The sequence below is a fragment of the Protopterus annectens genome, chromosome 5.part0 (assembly GCF_019279795.1).
Source record: "Protopterus annectens isolate FY-2018-M chromosome 5.part0, PAN1.0, whole genome shotgun sequence".
Taxonomy (NCBI): domain Eukaryota; kingdom Metazoa; phylum Chordata; order Ceratodontiformes; family Protopteridae; genus Protopterus; species Protopterus annectens.
In genome coordinates, this window is record NC_056735.1 from 1,620,373,101 (window position 1) to 1,620,394,070 (window position 20,970).

General features: G+C 39.1%; 1 protein-coding gene across 3 annotated transcripts in view; it reads right to left on the minus strand.

Moving 5' to 3' along the window:
- Positions 1-3,271, minus strand: part of CCT8 (chaperonin containing TCP1 subunit 8) — a 1,023,638-nt gene extending 1,020,367 nt beyond the window's left edge. For all 3 annotated transcript variants that reach the window (XM_044071397.1, XM_044071395.1, XM_044071396.1), the window contains exon 1: positions 3,125-3,271. In XM_044071397.1, the coding sequence (XP_043927332.1) occupies positions 3,125-3,184 (60 nt within the window). In that variant the 5' untranslated portion in view covers positions 3,185-3,271. The remainder of the gene's footprint in view (positions 1-3,124) is intronic.
- Between the last annotated feature and the right edge of the window lie 17,699 nt (positions 3,272-20,970).

Below are 20,970 nucleotides of genomic sequence, written 5' to 3' on the forward strand. Positions count from 1 at the left end.
CTCGACTGTCTCTCTCTCCTGTCTTTGACAAGCCCTCTTTTACTAGTGGTATTCCTTAACTTAATACCACTGTTTTTTCTTCTTTAATTTTTCTACAGGATAGCACTGTTTCTTTACCATGTCAGACAAAGCTAAGCTGCGTTTTAAACAGTGTGACAAGTGTGGATGCAAGATGCTTAACTCAGATACATGTCCGTTGTGTCTACTGTTTGGACGTGGTTCATTTTAAAGCTGATTGTGACTAGCAGAACGTACGAATAAACTTAAAAGGTTTACTCAAGACACTTTCTCGGAGGCTCTGTGTCGGAGGTCTCTCCCCCTCCTAAGACCAAAAACGGAGTCACTCAGTTCCTGCATCTCTGTCAGTTAAGGAATAGAGTCGGCTCCGTGCTTCACCGGCACTCTCGGCGCAGACCTCTTCGACACCAGAATCCGTGTCCTCTCCCTCAGTGCCGACCATGGTATTCACTCCTATCTCGGTTCTAAAAACAGCAACACTGACTTCGGTGTCATCTTTGGCTCCTACATCGGCTCCAATGACTGATTATGCCTCGGCTCCATCCCAGACCACGGTGCCGGCAGTTTCTTCAGCTCCATCAGCTCCAAACTTCTATTCCCTGTCAAGGACAAGATATTCTCCTACTTATGACTCTTTCTTGGGGCAGAGGTTTAGCCCCTTTCTAAAAAGACCCGATTCCCCTTCTGCAACCTCTCTTATATCCACTAGGAGTTTTTCTGAGCTAGACCTTGTGTGGGTTCTGGATCAGTTTCTGGTAGCTAGGGGATTGCCCATTCCAGCTAGACCTTCCGTCCTCCTGGCTCGGAATCGTTTATCTCATCTTCCCCTGCTTATCCTCCCCCAGCACCCGCTTCGGTACATGCTGTCTCAGCTCCAAACAGCAGTACCTCCCCCTGTCAGCACCGAATACCCTTGTAGCATCGGCTACGATGGAGCCGATGCTTTCTCGGAGTGGTGCTTGGACTGTCCGTACCTTGTTACCTAACCCGGCACCTATTTTCTCATTGGCACCATCTATGTCCACGGTTCCAACGGCTTCCAGTTCTCTCTGGAAGTGGGCTCGGGTGCACCTGCTGTACAGGTGATGGATAGGGCCCTTCACTCCTATTCCAGGAACCAGAATGGGGGAAAGATATGGTTCAAGAAATCCCAAGGATCCTTTCGTGACACTCGTGGTGAACAATCCCCTCAGGGCGTAGGGGGCAACTCATATGGAAGACACCCCTTTCGTGGTAGAAGGGGTCCGCGTAACCAGGGAGCCAGAGATTCTTTCTTCGGCAGACCCTACCAGCGCTCCTGAGCAGCTGCCCGATTGCTTTCCTCTGGAAGCAGTTGGGGGTTGTTTCTCTCTGCATCTACCAGACTGGCATCTTATTACTACCAATGTTTGGGTGCAGAGAATAATATCCAGAGACCACCAAATATCTTTCGACCCAACTCCCAGACCCGTTAAACGGTCCTGCAGAAAAATGACAGATGGAATGTTAATGTATTTTTAAAAACTGGGCTGCTAAATTATATGGCTTATCACTTGGTTTTATATGTTATCATGGGACTGTAAGCTAAAAATAAAACAATAAAATAGGCACTTTTTAATGGGGTGTTCATTCTGAAGTCTTGACAAAGACATTGAATAGATTGTGGCTCCAGTGGTTCCTCAAATTACTGTTTTGCTCTTAATTTGGATTTTCTCCGACACGATTAGAAGAATAGTGTTTTTCTTTTGGTTTGGTTTGACCACTTATTTTTTTCCCTTGAAAGAAAATTATGAATTTCCTTTCTTGGGCATAATTTTCAGTCATTATATAAAGACATTTTAAAAAAAGCAACAAAACTTGCATCCTGCCTGGCTTAATTAAACTACTAAAAAGGATGGAAGAATATGGAGTAAGATTACCAGCATTCGTTTTCTGAAAGAAAAAAAAAAAAAAAAAAAAAAGTACCTCATGTGTGACACAGACACACTTGTTTACGAGATGCATTTTTTTTTTCCTGGAGAAGGGGTACACATTTGTTTTTCTTAATCCAAAACAGCAGAAAAATAATGCTAGGAATCAATGCTATAGCATCCTTTCCAAAGTATACACACACACACATTTTAATTATATATATATATATATATATATATATATATATATATATAGTTAAATAAACAATGTTTTCTAGTCATAATTCATAATTCTGGACCCCTCAAGCAATGAAGCGTCAGCATACCCACAAGAAAGGAGAAGGAACCATTAAAATAATACATACCCGACAGTCATACTGTTTTACACTGCCTATTACAAACTGTCAAGAAAAAAAACTGCAGCTGCACAAATAAATTAAAACAATTTAAAATATCAATACTGATCATATGAAACTAGTTAATATTTCTATTAACGAGATAAACTCACACAGGTAGTGTCTAAAAAAAGAACTATACAGGATTACTTAGCAAATGCAATCAACACCGATTTGTCAGGGACAGCGTAACGGTAAGCAAAATTAGCGATAACTATAAAAATAAGACATACGAGATAATATGGACAGCCCACATCCCTCCACCTTTCAATAAGCAAAAATCTGACACAATGTGAGAGGTGTGGTCAAAAAATGAACATTTAACCAAACTTGATATATTTCTCATACATTATCAATAATTACTAATTTATACTTTAAAAAAATGTCACCTAGGTAATGCTCAAATAGTACCTTCCCCATTCAGGACTAAAGAGCTTTTCGCGACTTAAAACGTGAAACATCCCCGTAACATAAATAACAGATCAGAGGAAGCACGCAGGACTACCAAACAAACATACTTGAAGTTGCTAAACTGTACGAAAGACAGAATACAGACAACAAACTGCAAGGTCTATATACATTCAATGGTAAAAAGCTGGCGATCAGACCACCGTAACTGTATGAACATAAAACAATCTAATTCTAAGTAGCGATCACACACTGTTATCTCCAATTAGTGAATTATAGTTAAGCATGCTGTCTGAGGCCTGTGCCGGCTTCTTCTGGAAACTTCTTTACTACTCACGAAAAAAACTAACTAAAACATCTACAACGTTAAAAATCTTTATTTTATACAGAGAATACTTTATAACAAACTCTCACCTTCGCGCCATCTTTCAACATTTGGGCAAAGCCCGGAGCTCTTGGAACATGCAAAGCCATAGCTGTCACTAGTTTCACTATTCTCCAGCAATGCCTGTGTACAAAGGGAAGACCTGCAAAAAAGACACTATAAACGGCAGCACCCACACTATCCACAAAAGGCAGCAGCAAACGAATACGGAAAGCACAATTGTAATCTATGCATCTGGCATCAACATTTCTGACTAGAAGATAATCGCTTGTAAAGGGCCTAAGGAGTGATACTGAGGATGCGCTATTAGGGCACTTACTTGTATATTGTAGTCTGCGTAATACTAAGTTGTGCAATGTAAGTCAGTAGTTAATAATATGAAGTTCTGAATGTAGTTATCTTTTCCTCTTTGCGCAGGATAGTCCGTATTTGGTCACGTGTGCGGCGGCGGGGACGAAAATTGGCAAATGCCCTTAAGTTTTATCAGAAAAATATTTTATACGTTTGTTTTAAAAGTTGACTCTACCCTGCAAAATCTCATGATTGTGCAAAAAAGTCCCATTTAAGACATTTGAAAACGTGGCAACCCTAAATTTATTTGGAACTCGATGCATTTTAGAACTTAACTGTGTTTGACAGACCCAGCCAAACTTTTTCAAAATATTTGCCCGAACCTTTTTATCTCCATCAGTTATAAAAAAAGAGAGGACAGGCAGAGTGGAGAAGAGTGTCAGGAGTGATTTGTGTCAGACGGGTTCCACTAAGAGTGAAAGGGAAGGTCTACAAGATGTTGTGAGATACTGGCACTGACAAAAAGATAGGAGTCAGGCAGGAGGTGGCAGAGCTAAAGATGTTAACATTTGCATTGGGTGCCACTAGGATGGGCAAGATTAGAAATGAGTATATTAGATGGTCAGCTCAGGTTGGACGGTTTGGAGACAAAACCAGAGAGGCCAGATTGCATTGGTTTGGATATTTGCCATTTAAGTTTAAGACAAAAAAAATCCAAGTTTCCTTTAACAGTTGCATAAAACAATTATTTTGTGTCCAAAAGATCTTGATATGAAAAAAATATAACTCTGTAAATGTTAGCTTTAACTTTGGCAACAAAGTGAATTTAAGTCCTTTGCAGTGATTGTGGGTATAGTTTGTTCTGCAAAATCACAGCTGTCAAAACAGTGGACTGAAACAAAATGACAATTGTCAAGAAGTGTATATTCATATCCTTCAGCAAGTACAACTCCCTGTGCAACAGTCACATTGACAGCACACCCTGAAAATTGATCCTGTAGTTAGGGCTCTGGGAACTTATGTTGATGAATTGTACTTTGGTCACCACAAATCTGCTGTTGTAAGGAAGTCCTTTCTCATCACACAGCTTATATCGAAAGGTATTGTGACCAGATGCAAGGATGTAGTCTTTCCATTGTAACTGGCACTCATTAACTGATCATTGATTATATTACCCCTTTCAGTGCATATCTTAGGGTTGCCACCTTTTAAACAGGCAAAAGTGGGGCATGGGGTGTGGCCAATTTGACACTGGCCACACCCTGACATGACATCACCACAGCCATAGTGAAGAACATGCAGGGGTACCACAAAACATGCCCCCAATCCCTCCAAAAAATGAAGTTATACACATTTTCACTTTAAAGTACTTCTTGCAAATCATCACTAAAACGCCACTCTAAAATGAATTAGAATGCACAGCAGACCCCATTTACCTCCGAACATAATTAAGAAAACATAAATAATAAACCTATAGCACTAACTTACCCAGCACAAAGATGCAATAAAGAACACGCCCAATACCAGTACAGCCACATTCACATAATCAAAGCAGTACATTTTAAACTTACTCAAGACAGCATAAAAAGTAAAATACACACATTTCTGCGTATAAAAGCAAAATATCTTGAAACAGCCATGACAACGTGTACCTAGTAGAATACAAAATGTTCTGCATTTACTTATGAACATATCCCCTCAAAAAATAGTTATATACACGTGCGTTTTCACTTTTAAAAGTAGTTCTTGAAAGTCATCACTAAACATCCACTATAAAAAATACCCAAAGCAGTACATCTTAACTTCTTGAAGAAGCATTAAAAAATAAATTGTACACATTTCCACCCATAAAGTGCAAACTGTCTCAAAATAGTTCCATCTGGAAATACAAAGTACCATGAAACAGCCACAATAACAATAGAAATATATATATATATCACACACATATATTTATCTGTGAAGATTTTGCCTAGCAGAAATAAAAAAAAACTTCTATATACACATTTTAGCCTTAACTTCTTGAAGACAGCATTAAAAAATAAATTGTACACATTTCCACCCAAAAAGTGCAAACTGTCTCAAAATATTCCATCTGTAAACACAAAGTACCCTGAAACAGCCACATTTACAATAGAAATATATATATCACACACATACATTTATCTGTGAAGATTTTGCCTAGCAGAAATAAAAAAAACTTCTATATACACATTTTAGCCTTTAAAAAATGTTTCCAAATCATCCCAAAACAACCACAACAATTATAGATGAAATTACAAACACACACACACTTTTTATGCCTTTAAAAACTACTACTTACAAATCTCAAAATAACCACTACACAGATTTAAATTCTATACAGAGCACGCCATTTACCTCTAAACATTAAAAAGTTAAATTGAAATAAAACACAATATTCCCATTTTTAAAAAGCTAGAGCCATAAAATACTATTTATATTTACTTACCACTACAGTCTGTGTCGGGCTAGCTGGTTTCCCGGGCTCTGCTGGAGTGGCTAGCTGGCTGGTTTCTCTGGCCCTGTTGGAGTGACTAGCTGGCTGGCTGGCTTCTCTGACCCTGCTAGTGTGGCTGGCTGGCTCTGGCCGTGCTAGTGTGTCTGGCTGGCTGCCTCTGGTCCTGCTGGTGTGGTTATCTGGCTCAGGTCTTGCTGGTGGTGCTAGCTGGCTGGGTGTGACCCTGCTGGAGTGGCTAGCTGGCTCTCTCCCTGCTGGACTGGTTGGCTTCCTGCCTGCTGGAGTGGCTAGCTGGCTTCCTGGCTTCCTGCCTGCTGGAGTGACTGGCTTGTTGGCTTCTTGCCTACTGTAGTAGCTGAGTGGCTGGCTCATACCTCTCAGCCTCTTATTGCAAGAATTCTGGACAAAACCCGAAAAAATGGGGGATCCTTAAATAGGGACAGATTTTAAATATTGCTCTTATAAACTTAGAAAGTTGCTTGAGTAACAGGGTTTGTGCTAACATACATTTTCTGAATGATTTGAAGTCTGAAACTCAAATGTGTGTTATTATTTAGCGACTTCAGTCCTTAGATGTTCCCTATGACTTGCCAGAAAAACACAAATTTTGTGATGAATAGACCAAATATGAGGCAAAAAAAAATAGCTAGACATTCTGTGAAAATCTGAAAAGTTCAGAGGTATGGCCTGGCTTAATGGATGGCTTACTTGCTTGCTGGTTGTGGTCATGGTTGTGGCTATAAAAAAAATGAAAACATAAATCCCAGTTTTCAATTAGTGGCTGTAGAGGCACTAATTTAAAAAAAAAACTAGTACCCCTATTAAACTCCAAACCTGTTAAGAACTTTGCTAAGGCCAATTATCTCAAACTGACAGCTTATTAAACTTCCAAGCCCATCTGAACACAGATGACACTGAGGCCTACTATGTGATGTACACAAAAGCACTGTACAGCCACATTCATAGATGCATACAGGAGGCAGTACCTGTTCAAGTCAAACTTATGATTACTGGCAAAAATAAACCACCCTGGTGGACCCCTACCATAAATAGGTAACTCAACAAAAATTTTAAAAAATTCTTTCAAAAACCAAGAAGAAACACAAAACAGTGCAAAAAAGACACTCACATGTCTAAACAAACAAATTAGAGAGCTGGTCAAATCTGCTTAAACAAACTATGCAGCAAAGATAGCCTCCCTGATGAAAGATAACCATAAGTTTTTTTTTAATTATGTTTGTAACCTTAGGGTAAACACTCAGCAATGTGCCGAGTTAATTATGAATGGCAACACTTACACCCAGCCTGAAACTATAGCAAACCTGCTGGCCAACAAGTTCAGTTCAAACTTCTCCCCCCATCACCTCCTACTACACCTAAAGAAATACCCGCAACCATCTCCCTACTGGACATTATGAGGGAACAGGTCCTTACTGCACTCACTAAAGCCAGAAACACAATTCATGAGTCCTGAAGACATTCCAGGATGTTTCTTAATCAGCTTAAAACAGAATCTGTCAGGTTCACTAGAAACCCTCTTTAACCACAGCTTCTGGATGGGCTTTGTCCTAGAGGAATGGAGGACTGCAACAATCGTCCCTGTGCACAAGTGGGGGGCCATCAACTGTCCCAGGGAACTACAGACCCATAAGCTTGACCAGTCTCATCTGCAAGGCCAAGAAGAGAATTATCAAAAACCTGATCAATAATGACATAGAAACTCTCTAAACACTTGACTGACCCAGTATGGCTTTGTCAAAGGGAGGTCTTGCCTGCTCAGTCTGGTAGACTTCTTCAAGATAGTCACCAAGGCAACTGATGAAGGTAAAATGGTACACATAGCTTATCTAGACTTCGCCAAAGCTTCAACACAATTCCCCACTTGGGGATCATAGATAAACGTACTGAATTAGGCATAAACACCTACATCATCAGATGGATAGCAAACTGGCTCACTGACAGGAAACATGTTGTCAGGAAAGGTGAATCCACCTCTGATAAGAAACCTGTTACTAGCAGTGTCCCACAGGTCTCAGTTTGGGAACCCTCCTGCTTGGTATATACTTCTTTGAAGTGAAGGCCAATTTTGGGGGCCTCTGGCTCACCAAGTTCACGGACAACTGTAAGCTGGGAGCAATCATTGAATCTCCGAATGATGTTGACAGCCTACAAACAAGCCTAAAACTGACAAACAACTGGAGCCAAAAACATAGTCTGAGACTAAATGCTAAAAAATGTGCAATCATACCTTTCAGAAAATCAGATATCCCTGCTAATTCAAGTGAAGTTAATAAACAAGTACTCTCAGAAAAAGATAAAAAAAAACTTTGTTTACAATCAGTGAAGGAATCCACATCTTCCCTGTTCTGCAATGTATACACATGGAACTTTTTACATAGATGTTTTTTCACCCCACATAGACTAGCAATAATTTACAAGAAAGATGAAATGAAATGCTAGAAATGTGGACACCTGGATGCTGACTGGATACATATGGTACATATGGTTGTTAATTGCAAAATAATCTCCCCATTTTGGTTAAACTTTAAATATCTTTCTAAAGCTCTGTGGAATAACAACTATATAATTTCTGACTCCGTTATCCTTTTCAATGTTCCTGAAGTCATTCCTAAAAACAAAACATTTTTACTATGGTCTATCCTTTTTGTAGCAAGGAAAATTGTTACAAAAAATTGGAAATCCCAATCTACTCCTGTCTTTAAAGATGAGTTTAAGATGCATAAAGACCTAAACGACCCCCCATTATGTCCTATTGTGGACGGGAGAAATTCTATTACTTATGCTTCATGGGAAGTTGTAGATGGTATACTAAAAAAAGTTTTTGATAACTGAACATCAGATTTGTAAGGATTCTTGGTCCTTTTTGGAAAGTATTAACAATTTGGTGTTTAATGATGATTATAACTTTTTAACAGTTGACGTTAAGGACCCTTATACCTCTATTCCTCATACTACAGGAATTGAGTAGGTTTCCTGCATATTAAGACAGAAAGGGGTGACCCTTCTGACATTTCCTTAGTGGAGGAATTGTTGGATATTATCCTCAGTAATAATTTCATATTTCTGGGGGGAAATTATTATTTACAGAAGAGGGGTGTCATGATGGGGTCCCCTTGTGGTGCCAGTTTTGCTAATTTAGTAATGGCATTTTGGGAATGGGAATTCCTATTCCAAAATAGGTTGACTTGGGACAAAATTTATTACTTTACTCATTATTTGGATGACATATTTATTATACTAAAAGGGGACAAGAAGATGGCCTCAGATTTATTACAATATTAACATAATACAACAAATTTTCTGGAATTCACTTTTAGTTTTCATTCAGACACGATTTTCTGTTTGGATGTGGAATTAGTGAGGGATTGAGTAAACTTTAGATCTGAAGCTAGGATTTTTAGAAAGAGCAGATACTTGAATGCTTTCTTACATTTTTCAAGTACTCACCCCTTTTATCAGAAATGCTCAGTAGTGAAAGGCCAACTAGTCCGTGTGGCTAGGATGGTATCTTTAGATGAAGACTTTACTACTGAGTGTAATAAATTAAGAAATATGTTCTGTAAATGTGGTTATCTAAGCTACTTAGTGGCTGAATTAATTGGCGAGGTAAATCATAAAAGAAACATTAGTTATTTTAAACCTATCTTGAGTAATAAAACAATTTTTAATGGTGCTACAAATGATTTGCATTGCTCTATACAATTGGAAGATAAGAACAATGGTTTGGATAACTTTAGTTTAAGTTTCATTACTCTAATAGTTTGGATTCTGTGGGTTTGAGACAAAATTTAGTTAAAAACTGGTGTTTGCTTAGAGAAGATGCTAGTATTAGAGCAAAAATAGGAGAACAACCTAAATTTATTTTTAGGAGGGGTGCAAACCTGAAATGTATTTTGGAGAGAAAGACTATGGTTAATCCTAGACATCCTGGCATGTTTAAATGTGAAGCGTGCCTTTATTGCAAATATATGGATATAGGTAAGACTTTTTCTTTATAGGTTCTTAGGTGTGTACTAGGCTAATGGCCCTGGGGCCTTTAAAAGCCTAGCCCATAGAAGTGCCCTAGCATTGTGCTGCCCGTCGTTAGTTCCCAGTGCCTCTATCAAGTAGATCCCCTGGTGTGATCCCCAGGGTGAACTTTCTATTTCCTATCCACTCATCAAGATTTCGCTTGAAGAGGGCTAGTGAAGTGCTCTGCTTGACATATATGGGAAGTCTATTCCAGAGCATGGGTAGTCTCTGGGTTATGAACCTGTCCCTCCAACATGTTCTGTTGAGTGTGGTAATGAGGTTGAGGTCTCTGGAGCTTGTGGTGTAGAGGGATTTGGATTTCTTCAAATGTAGCATTTCTAACAGAGCTGGGTCAGACATGGTATTGCAAGTCAAGCAGAGATCGCCTCTTAATAGATGATATGAGACAGAGAATAGCTGGAGTTTTTTGAGTCTGTCCATGTAGGACATGTGTTTAAGGCCTAGGATCCTCTTCATAAGGTACTTTTGTGGCCTCTCCAGCTGTTGCAGGGGTCTAGTGAGGTACATGGCAAGTGAGGCATTATACTCTATTATTGGTCTACTGAGGGAAGAGTAGAGAGAAATGATGACCTCTTTCTTCCTGGATGCAAAACCCTTGGTAATGAGATGTGCGACAGAGAAGGACTTTCTGACCACAGTGGCAATGTGGTGGTCAAAGGAGAGGTTGCTGTCAACCTGTGTCCCCAGATCTCTTACAACGCCTTCAGTGTTCAGTGGGCTCCCATCAATGTGGTAATTAGTGGGAATTGAGTTTTTCCCAAAGGGGATGATGACTCATTTTTTGGCATTAAGCTTAAAGCCATGGTTTCAACAACAGTCATTGGTCTCAGTGAGGCCTTTCTGTAGGATATCTGCATCACTTGGGGAGTTAACAATGGCTCCCAGCTTGCAGTCATCTGCGTATTTGGTCAGCCAGAATCCCTCTGTGTTGGCCTGGACTTCTGAGAAGTAGATGCCAAACAGGAGAGGACCCAGGACCAATGCCTGTGGGACTCCACTCGTGACTGGTCAACAGTCTGACTTGGAGTCTTCTACTTTTACACTGTGGGTTCTCTCTGTGAGCCAGTTTGCAACCCACCTAACGATATAGGGGTTGATGCCTAGTTTTCTGAGTTTATCAATAATTCCTGAGTGAGGAAAGGTATCAAAGGCCTTGGCCAGATTGAGGTAGGCTGTATGAACTGCCTTATCTTCATTCACTGCTCTGGTGACTGACTCAAAGAAGTCAACCAGGTTGAGCAGGCATAGTCTACCTTTCACAAAACCAAACTTTGTGGGATCTAGAGTTTGGAGATCCACTATATCCTTGTTAATTAGGTCGATGATGATGCGTTCCATAGTCTTACATATCAGACTCATCAGGCTAATGGGGCGATAATTTCCAGGGTCTGTAGTCACTCCTCCTTTATGGAGAGGGATGACTGCAGCAGTGCGCCACTTGGTAGGGACAAAGCCTGAGGTAGGCTGTGAGTGAACAGAGCACACAGATGTGGTGCCACTTCACTTTGTAATTCATGTAGAACACAGGCATGGATATTGTCAGGTCCCATGGAAGCTGTATTATTGGCCTTAGACAATGCAGTTTTAACCTGTGCTGCAGTAATGTTGGGTGCCTGGCATTCTTCCGGTATTGAGATTGGTCTTTGGGGGGGTAAAGTTGGCACTGAATCTGTCGGCCAGTATGTTGGCAATATTTGTTGGCTCAGTAGAGGAGGTACCATTATGCAGTAACTCAGAGCAAATCTGGGTATTGCCGTGGAGATTCTTGATAAAACTATAGAAGGCTTTGTGGTTGTTTTTAGTGTCCGCCACAGTTCTGCCTTCATAGCTGGCTTTGGAGGTTTTGATGAGGTATCTCAACTTTTTGTTGATTCTAATAAGGGAATTTTTCCAGTCTTGGGACTTCACTTTTTTCTGCTGCAATTTCCTCCTTCTGTTGTAGTGTTTATTAATGGCAGGGGACCACCAGACTGCCTTCCTTTCTTTGGAGGAGAGTATCTTGGTTCTGTTGGGCATAGCTAGTTCCATGCATTTATGTACGTATTTGTACAGTGCACTGGTGTATGATTTGGGATTCATCCATCTATTTTCCATTGGCACGAGGCAGTGAAGTTAGCCACCTCTGTTTTTAGGAGTCCAAAGTCAGCTTTGGAGAAGTTTTTCATGGTGGATACCTTTGCGGGGGTGTGTGTGCGTGAGATGTGGATTTCCATGGTGATTAGTTTATGATCGGATCTAACCAGGGAGGAATTGATTATTGGTATAGAGCAACGGTTGCTGATGTTTGTAATAACCAGGTCAAGGATGTTGCTTCCTCTAGTGGGGGTAAGAATGAGCTGGTCCAGGGCATTGGAACTGATGAATTCCAGGAAGCATTGGGCCAATTCACTGGTGCATGAGTAGTTTTCCAAGCTGATGGAGGGGTAGTTGAAGTCACCTGGTATGAGAGTGTTGGATTGGATCTTAATAGTTTCCAGGGTGCTTAGAAATGTGGAGTGAGAATCTCGGGACATGGTTGGAGATCTATAGCAGGCTACAATCTGAATCACCATCTTACCCAATGTTAGTTGTATCTGGAGTATCTCAGATGCGTTTCACTGGGCTACTAGTCTTGTGTGCATATCCTTTACGAATATGGCGACACCACCACCTTTGGAGCTTTGGTCCATGTTCTGGGACTGAAAGGTGTGAAATGAGTTATAGCCTGGTAGTACAGGGGTGCTTTCTGCTGCTTTAAACAATGTCTCTGTTACAGCACAAATGTCAATGTTCTCCATTTTGAGGAGTGCCTTGAGCGAGTGCATCTTGAAATTTAGACTTCTAGCGTTGAGCAGCATGACCCTCAGATTGCATTTATTTATAGCTGTTATGGTGGTAATTTGGTCTTTGGAACACTGCCTAAAAAGGGACTATGGGGTGGCAAGAGCTGTAGCCAGTACCCGGAAACCCAGGGGTGACAGATGCAGGCCATCTCTAGCAAAGCATCGAGGTCTGTCAGTCATGTCATCCCAAGCAGGCAGATACTGGATCCCCTTAGAATGACACCAGAAACTTAGCCAATTGTTGAAGTCAGTCATTTTCTGTTTGTACTGTGGTATCATTCTGGGCGATGGTAGGATGCTGCTCATGGCTAGGGTCATACCTGCCTGGGCCACATAATCCAAGAGCTCCACCATGTCTCTTTTCATGTAGTCCAGGGAGGTGCATCTCAGGTCATTCACACCCACATGGACAATGACAGAGTCATACTTGTACTTGTTGTGAAGTGACCTGAGTGCGTGTGTTATGTGTCGGATTCTGTTACCTGATAGACAACCTAGTGAGTGGGGCATCAGTGTGCCTCACTACTAAGTCACCTATGATTATTGTATTAGGCAAGCTGTTTTGCCTTAGGGGCTTAGGTTGAGGGCACACTGTGTAGGTGAACTATGTGTCTTATGGTTTGTGCTGTGTTGTGGTGGTCAAGTGCATTTCTGCCTTGGAGGTCTCTGCTGTTTGGGTAGATTTCTGTTGAGACCCTCCACAAAGCTGGGTGTGTGGTTTGTGTTTTTTTGTGATGGCTGTGATGGTGGGTGTTCTGGAGGGATATGTGTTCCATGTGGTATGGTGCAGGTGTTGACCTTCTCCTCTTGACCAGTTATTCCGGTCTTGGCTGAAGAGTGCATGGCTTCCAATTTGGAGATATACGTGCATCTCTCACAAGTCTGAGTGTTGGGAGGTAAGAGGAGAGGGTTGTCTGTATACATGAGGCAGTTGCTATACTGCCTCAGAATGCCCAAGTCCACCAGGTTAATAGGAGAAAGCACAGGAAACTGACCTTTAGACATATAGTTTAGTACTAGTAAGAAATTTAACTGTAATTCTAAAATGGTCATCTATTTAGCTAAATGTCAAGGATGTGCAGGTTTTTACGTTGGTAAGACCAAATGTAAGTTCAAGGAACATATTTACGAACATGTTTATAGTATCAATAGAGGTAAACTTGATAATGCCTTTTCTAGACATATTTCTCTTAACCCAAGTATTTTTTTTTAAATTTCATGTTATAGACCAGGCTGATTATGTTGAAGGGGAACTTTTACGGCAAGTCCGCTTGAATGCTTATAATTTCCCTGGTCTTAATGATTTGTGTTCCATTGATTATTAAAACTGAAAAGTTTGGATAGGTAATAATTGTTACTTATTTTATTTTTATATTTTTATACTTTTTCTTTGTGAGTATTTTGAATGTATTATGGCTTTTAAAATTTGGAAGGGGAGGGGATTTTATGTAACAAATGTTAGTCATGTGACTTTGATGGAGGGTTATTTAAACTCTGAGGTTTTGCAGTTTCTATTTGTATGAAGAAGTTCAAGTATTAACATTGAATGAAACTGCTTACATTAAATTCAGTTGCTGGGTTCCTCGTTGCATGTTTATTTTTGTTTTTGTTGTTTGTGGAGTTCTCCGTTTGTTTTTAAAGTTGAGCTTATTCATCTTGTGAAATACATTTGTAGGAATGAGATTGCTACTATAAAAGCAAGGACTAACAACCTAAGTCATCATTTAATTGTTTGGACAACGTTGTCTTATCTGTTAGAGAAATAGTAAGTGTTCTATGTATATTGCTTTTTTTAATTGTTATGGACATTGTATATAGTTTATTTGTTTTTTCTTGTTACTATACTGTTAAGTTATTGTGTTATAAAATGAATAAAAACATTTTGAAAAAAAAAAGAGCATATATCCCTGCAAATTATAATATTGTTAGCACACCCCCAAAAGTAAACCCAGTGGTGAGGGACTTAGGAATGCAGATAGATAGTATCCTAAACCAGGTAGCTATGGTAGTGAGGAAGTCCTTCTGTGTGTCTCAGCTTATATGTAAAGGCATGGCATCAAGATCAAAAGAAGTCATGGTGCCATTGTACTCAGCCCTCATCAGGTCCATAATCAAGTACAGTGCCCGCTTCTGCATGTAATTCCCAGAGGTTTCTCACTAAAGAAAATACAAAGCATGAGACACATGTCTTATGCAGGCTGACTAAAAGCCCTATCCCTCAACTCCATCTCATATCATTTATTCAGAGATGACTTATTCCTGACCTACAAGGCATTCTCTGATCTAGCCCTGATGAAAATGTTACATATTAGCAAGCAAAATCATATGAGGATTTCATGTTCCATGGATGTGAACCTTATTTGTGACTCTAACAGAACTTGCTGGAAATACAGATTCATATCCCAAATGCTATATTGTCTATGGAATAAACTTCCCATCTTCATAAAACAAAGTCTGTCCCTCACTCTCTTCAAAAATAATTCAGATAAATGGATGGGGAGTTCTAAATTCACTCATGGGGTACTGCCAATGTCCCCTTATGGACAGAGGCAGTTTGTAAAATGACTCAGGGCTCCAAAACCCACAAACCTACTACCCTTATGCTACCTCATCCCATATCTGAGGAATTAAGATATAATATTGTCATATCCTAGGTATAATTGCCTAGACTTGTAAAGTCTGTTGTGCCATTAGCTTAAAAGTCACTCATGAACCTATGAACCTATAATGGACTGAGTGCAGTCTACTTCGTCTTAATCTTCCACTGTAAAATAAATTTCTACACTGTAGAATTTGCTTTGTAAAATATTTCTGGATCCTCTCAAGTCTGACCATATTGCCATTACCATAACTACAAAATCCAGAAACATATTTCATAACAGGTCTAACTGTACCTGTATACAATGGTATAATGGCACAATACCTAAGAATATATTTGTTTTTTCCAAAACATTTCCTGGCAGCCTTAACATGAGTAGAGGAATCTAAGCTATTATTTAACAGCACCACAATGTCCTTAAACTTTGTCCAGTTCTGAATAATCTCAGAGATAATGCATAGGAGTACCTAGTGTTGGGGCTCCGTAGGTGCATAACTTTATTTGTTGCAGTTGTACGGCACTAGTTGTTCACTCACCCAGGTAAACATTAAGTCCATATACCCCTGCATATTCTTGTAGCCACCCACTGATGTCACAATACTAGCTAGTTTTATGTTATCTGCAAATTTTGAGATCCATACATTGTTACTTTCTGGCATAGTTGCCTAAAGACATTAAACAAAAATGGCTCCAGGACAGAACACCTCCTGGAGCACCTTTCGATACAGTTTCTCACCCTAAACCCGTGTATAAACTGTCACAACTTCAACTATCCCCTTCTTCCTTACTGTGGTTCATTAGCTATTTAACTGATGGTCTCCAGTCTATAAAATGGCAGAATACTCTCTCTCCATACCTTTAGGTCTCCACTGGTGTACCCCAAGGCTCTATTATTGGTTCCCTCCTCTTTAATATCCTTATCAACGACCTTTATACTTTCGAAGGTCCAACCTCTCTTATATAATATGCTGATGATTCTGCACCTATATATGCATCTAATAATTTGCCCCAACTCCTCTACATTATGCAAAAAGCTTTTTCTTTAGTTGAGAAATGGCTCCATAATGCCCACCTACTACTCAACCCTGAAAAAAAGAAAAGCCACTACTATTTAATTTAATTTGTTTTTTCACTAAAAAGAACTGAAACTGAAGTAGTCTCCCATACAAAACTTATTGGAGTGATTATAGGTGATAATCTTAAATTTGACCTGAATATTCAAAATAACATAAAAAAGACTCACCAAAAATTACAAATGTTTTACAGGCATTAAAACGTTCTTAGCAATGTCACCAAAACCATTCTTGCCACTGCCTACCTTCTTTCATCTCTCTTATACAGTGCACCATCCTAACCAATCTTTAAGCTACAGTTAAAAATAAGATGAAGGCATGCTATAATACGGCTGCAAAATTTGCAACCAACAAACAATACTGCAGCCACCACTGTATTGCCATTAAGGCTCTTTATTGGCTCAAATTGTTTCAACAGTTAGATTACATACAGATTATCTCCACATACAACATTATTCACAAAGCTGATGACTGCCCTGCTTTTACTCATATTCACCATTTCTATCACCCTAATAGACTACTTTAGTCTAATGAACAGCATCATCTCAGCATATATAAACCCACAAATCATCTGGCTAAAGTCTTTGCTCATACTCTGTTGCTAAAAAAAGGAATTCTCTCCCTCTGCAAATTAGATCCACCTCTAACCTCTCCAACATCAAACTACTACTAAAAGACTGCTTAAATGAACCCTGGCTCTGTTCCTGCACTCCTCCAGGCTGAACTAGCCCCTCCCTCCTTGCACTACTGGCATACTTTGAATATGTTCAGACAGAAAAGATTAGTAAAATCTATTTCTTGGACAAAGATCAAATATATTTTTGCCTAAGCTATATCTAGTCATCCCTGTTCCAAAAGAATCCATTTAAGTGTGTTTAGTGTCATCTCTATGAACTACAACTTGTGAATACTTTATTGACAATGTTCTTTTTCATCTTGTTATAGTTGGCTAGATATTTGGACTATGTCTGTATAGGTTCACTCTGTATTAAGTGAAGCTGAATTTTTACTTACTTTATATGTCATTCTTCTGTATTAGGCTTTGTAATAACTCTATTTAACTGTAACCATATTATAGGCTGGATTTTGTAATGTTGGGGGAATCCATAGCTTGTTGCTGATATCAGCGCAGAAGTTGCAGGTAAGCCTGTAATATGCAAAAATGCCTCAGTGAACTTAGAATATATTGGTGCAAAACAGAACTGATCAGCAACACTGGCACACTGTCTAGCAGGGAAAGTCACTCCATAATTCATGAAAAGTGTCTCATAAAGCTCAATGTGCATTAACAAAGCCCAATGCATGCTGCGTAACATATGAAAGTAATACATATCTTCTGCACTTCCTCCAGTAAGCCCAGATACAACTATGGATGTCTCCGTAAGTCATGTACTAATAAAATACAGTTACTCAAAATTACAGATTCTAATGGAATCCATAAAATTTCTAATAAAATATTAATAAAGGGGAAGGACAATCATAACCACTTCACCAGCGCTAACAGTAGCTAAAAATGGGTGCGGAACACATGTGGAGAACACTAGTAATGCATACACCCAAGGAAATTGGGAGATTGAAAAGGAGATGTAGGGTATGGGTGAAGAAGAGGGACACACAAGAAGTATGTTGGAATAGAAATATCTGAGGGACAGTCAGAGGAGCATGGGCAATTTTATTTTGGCTGGGGAAAGAGGAAGGAAAGCGTAAAAAAGCAGGTATGTATGTATAACAAATATCACAAGACATGACAGACAAAGGTTAGAAATAAGCAGCAAGGAAAGGTAAGGTACATAGTCTACAACATGGACAATAGAAAGTTGACAAATAGGGTGAGGATGCATAGCTGCACACAGCTATTGTAAAATGCAGAAATACTTATTTACCCATGCAGTATTACATTATGACATGTTACAAACTTTATGGCAGTTAAGCTGGATTTGTATGACTGATGGCAGTTGTGTGGTGTAGGGTAATAAAATAGGGCTCACAGTACACATCGGATATTGAATATTGAATCCAATGCCAAGTAGTCTGTGCAAGTGTAAGCTAAACAACAGCACAGATGAGCAAATACAGCCTATGGAATGCTGGAGAATACCAGCAGACCACAGAACATAACCTCAGACCATGCATATGAAATGCAAACAACCAAACACAGTGCCAAACAACAACAGTGTAACAAAGCAACAAACTGGCTGCTACTTGCACAGGTTGGAGTACACAACCCAAACAGATGTGTAGTGGAATGCATATGTCACAGGGATATGCCATGTCAGAGGCAACACACAGGTATAGATGTATATGTATGACCTTTATTGGTCTAACAGGAAACTATCAGAAAGCAATGGCAATATTAATACTAACCCCAATGCCACAGAATAATATATGTTCTGAAATCTACAATTTAATGCTATATAACTACTATCAGGTTGTGCATAGTATGACAAATTACTCTGGGTAATAAGTAACACACAAGTATACCAAGAACAAGGATATAATGCAAGCAATAGCCAGCAACTTGTGTGCATATGCCCTGTATCTGTATAATTAATGGCCATAGGGTTGGCACAGGTTGACCTTCTAACAAAACAACTATATGAAAATGGATGATAATTCAAAGGAATGTGAACATATACCATGCATACAATATGTACAAGATATATGCCATACCTACAAAGAGGGAAGGGAGGTGGGCAACTCAGGCCCACATCAAGGAGGACATGCCAGTAAATCTAAGTAGGCAAATAATAAAGCAGGACAACACTATGTAAGATGACAAATTGTAAGTGCATGTGTACACCACATAGGGTGGTGCTGAAATCAATAAAGCTACATTGAAGCGAATGGCCAATGTATGTTACATGGGCAGACAACATTGCCAATGGCTAGAAACAAGAGCATGTAGAAATCACGGATTCGTATCACTTCACTGAAAGACCATTTCACTGACACCCATTTCACTGAGACCAAATCACCTAAAGTTCATTTCACCTAAAACTCATTTCACTGACAAGTATACTTTAAGGCAAGTCAAAGGTATATGTCATTTTCCCCACTGTAAGTGCGATCCTGGTGTTAGTATATATAGTTAGGGCTCCACCTAGTTGGATTTTACCAAATAATGTAAAACAAAACAGACAACAGAAAACCAAATTAACTGGGGGGCTGTGCCCCCCAAACCCCCCTTAACTATATATACTGACACCAGGATCACACTACAGTGGGGAAAAGGACATATACCTTTGACTTGCCTTAGAGTACTACTTGTCAGTGAAATGAGTTTTAGGTGAAATTAATTTTCAGTGAAATGAACTTTAGGTGATTTGGTCTCAGTGAAATGGGTGTCAGTGAAATGGTCTTTCAGTGAAGTGGTACAAATCCAGAAATCACACACATAGTATTGTGCAATCATCTAACGGCAAAAGGCATAGGTAAAGAAGCTAAGAATTGATATCATATATACATATATACTGTCATTCCGATGTACAACAGCATGTGGAAAAACATCTGTGGAAATATATATCACTCTCCATGGGTATAACTGAGCAAAGGACTGTCCTGTGAACAGCAGTACAGAACATTAACTTGAATTCAATGACTGTTGACAGTCCCAAGGTACAATGTGTTTCTCTGTCAGTCAGAATATGTGTAGAGACATGTACATAAATCACTGCATATGTATACCATTTGCTGAAATATGGGGAAGCATGTGAGTAAGGAATGCCTGCAGAAATATAATATAAGCTAAAGAAAATAAAAACACCAGTGAAATATGGGAAAAACACTAAAAAAACAAACACAATGAGTAAGTGCTTTCATCATAAAATGACTTCTTCAGACTCAAAATTCATTAACTTACTAGGTATATTTGAAACCAAAATGAAAATCACATGCTCATTCTCAACCAATCACATTGTTTAAAAAAATGTTAAACTAATGTACATTAATATTTATAAAAATTCAAAAAGCTAATTTCAACTTTTGCCTTTTAAACCCACACACTTAAAATTTATATGATCATTTAAACCTTTTCCACCATTGGATTCAAAAGTAATTGCCATTCAAACTCCTTAACATCCAGTAAATTCTCAGCGTCTTCACCCCAGACATCAGGTTCAATACAATGTAATGTATAAAGCAAAACTTTATAAAGTCTGTACATTTTTTGTGTACCTAAACAAGCCGTTTCTTTTATTCTTGCTTATTATAGTATGCATATGTTCATAAATCCTGTGTTTGACTTTCTTAGTTGTTCTACCACTATAAAAAGTCTGACAGGTAATACACTCGGCAACATGTACCACATTGTGAGTCTCGCAATTGCAATATTTTGGAGGGGAATATGTAGCATCTGTATTGGCACAATGGAAAAAAAAGGACTATTTGCTATAAATCTACAGTACCTGCACTTGTTGCACACATATGATCCCATTTTTAGCTACAACTATTTTTACATTTATTGTCCCTTTCAAATTCATCTTTCAGATTGTTAGCTCCTTTATTAATAAAACAGGTTGATCACCAGCCAATGAATATATATCATTGTCATCAGTCAAAATCT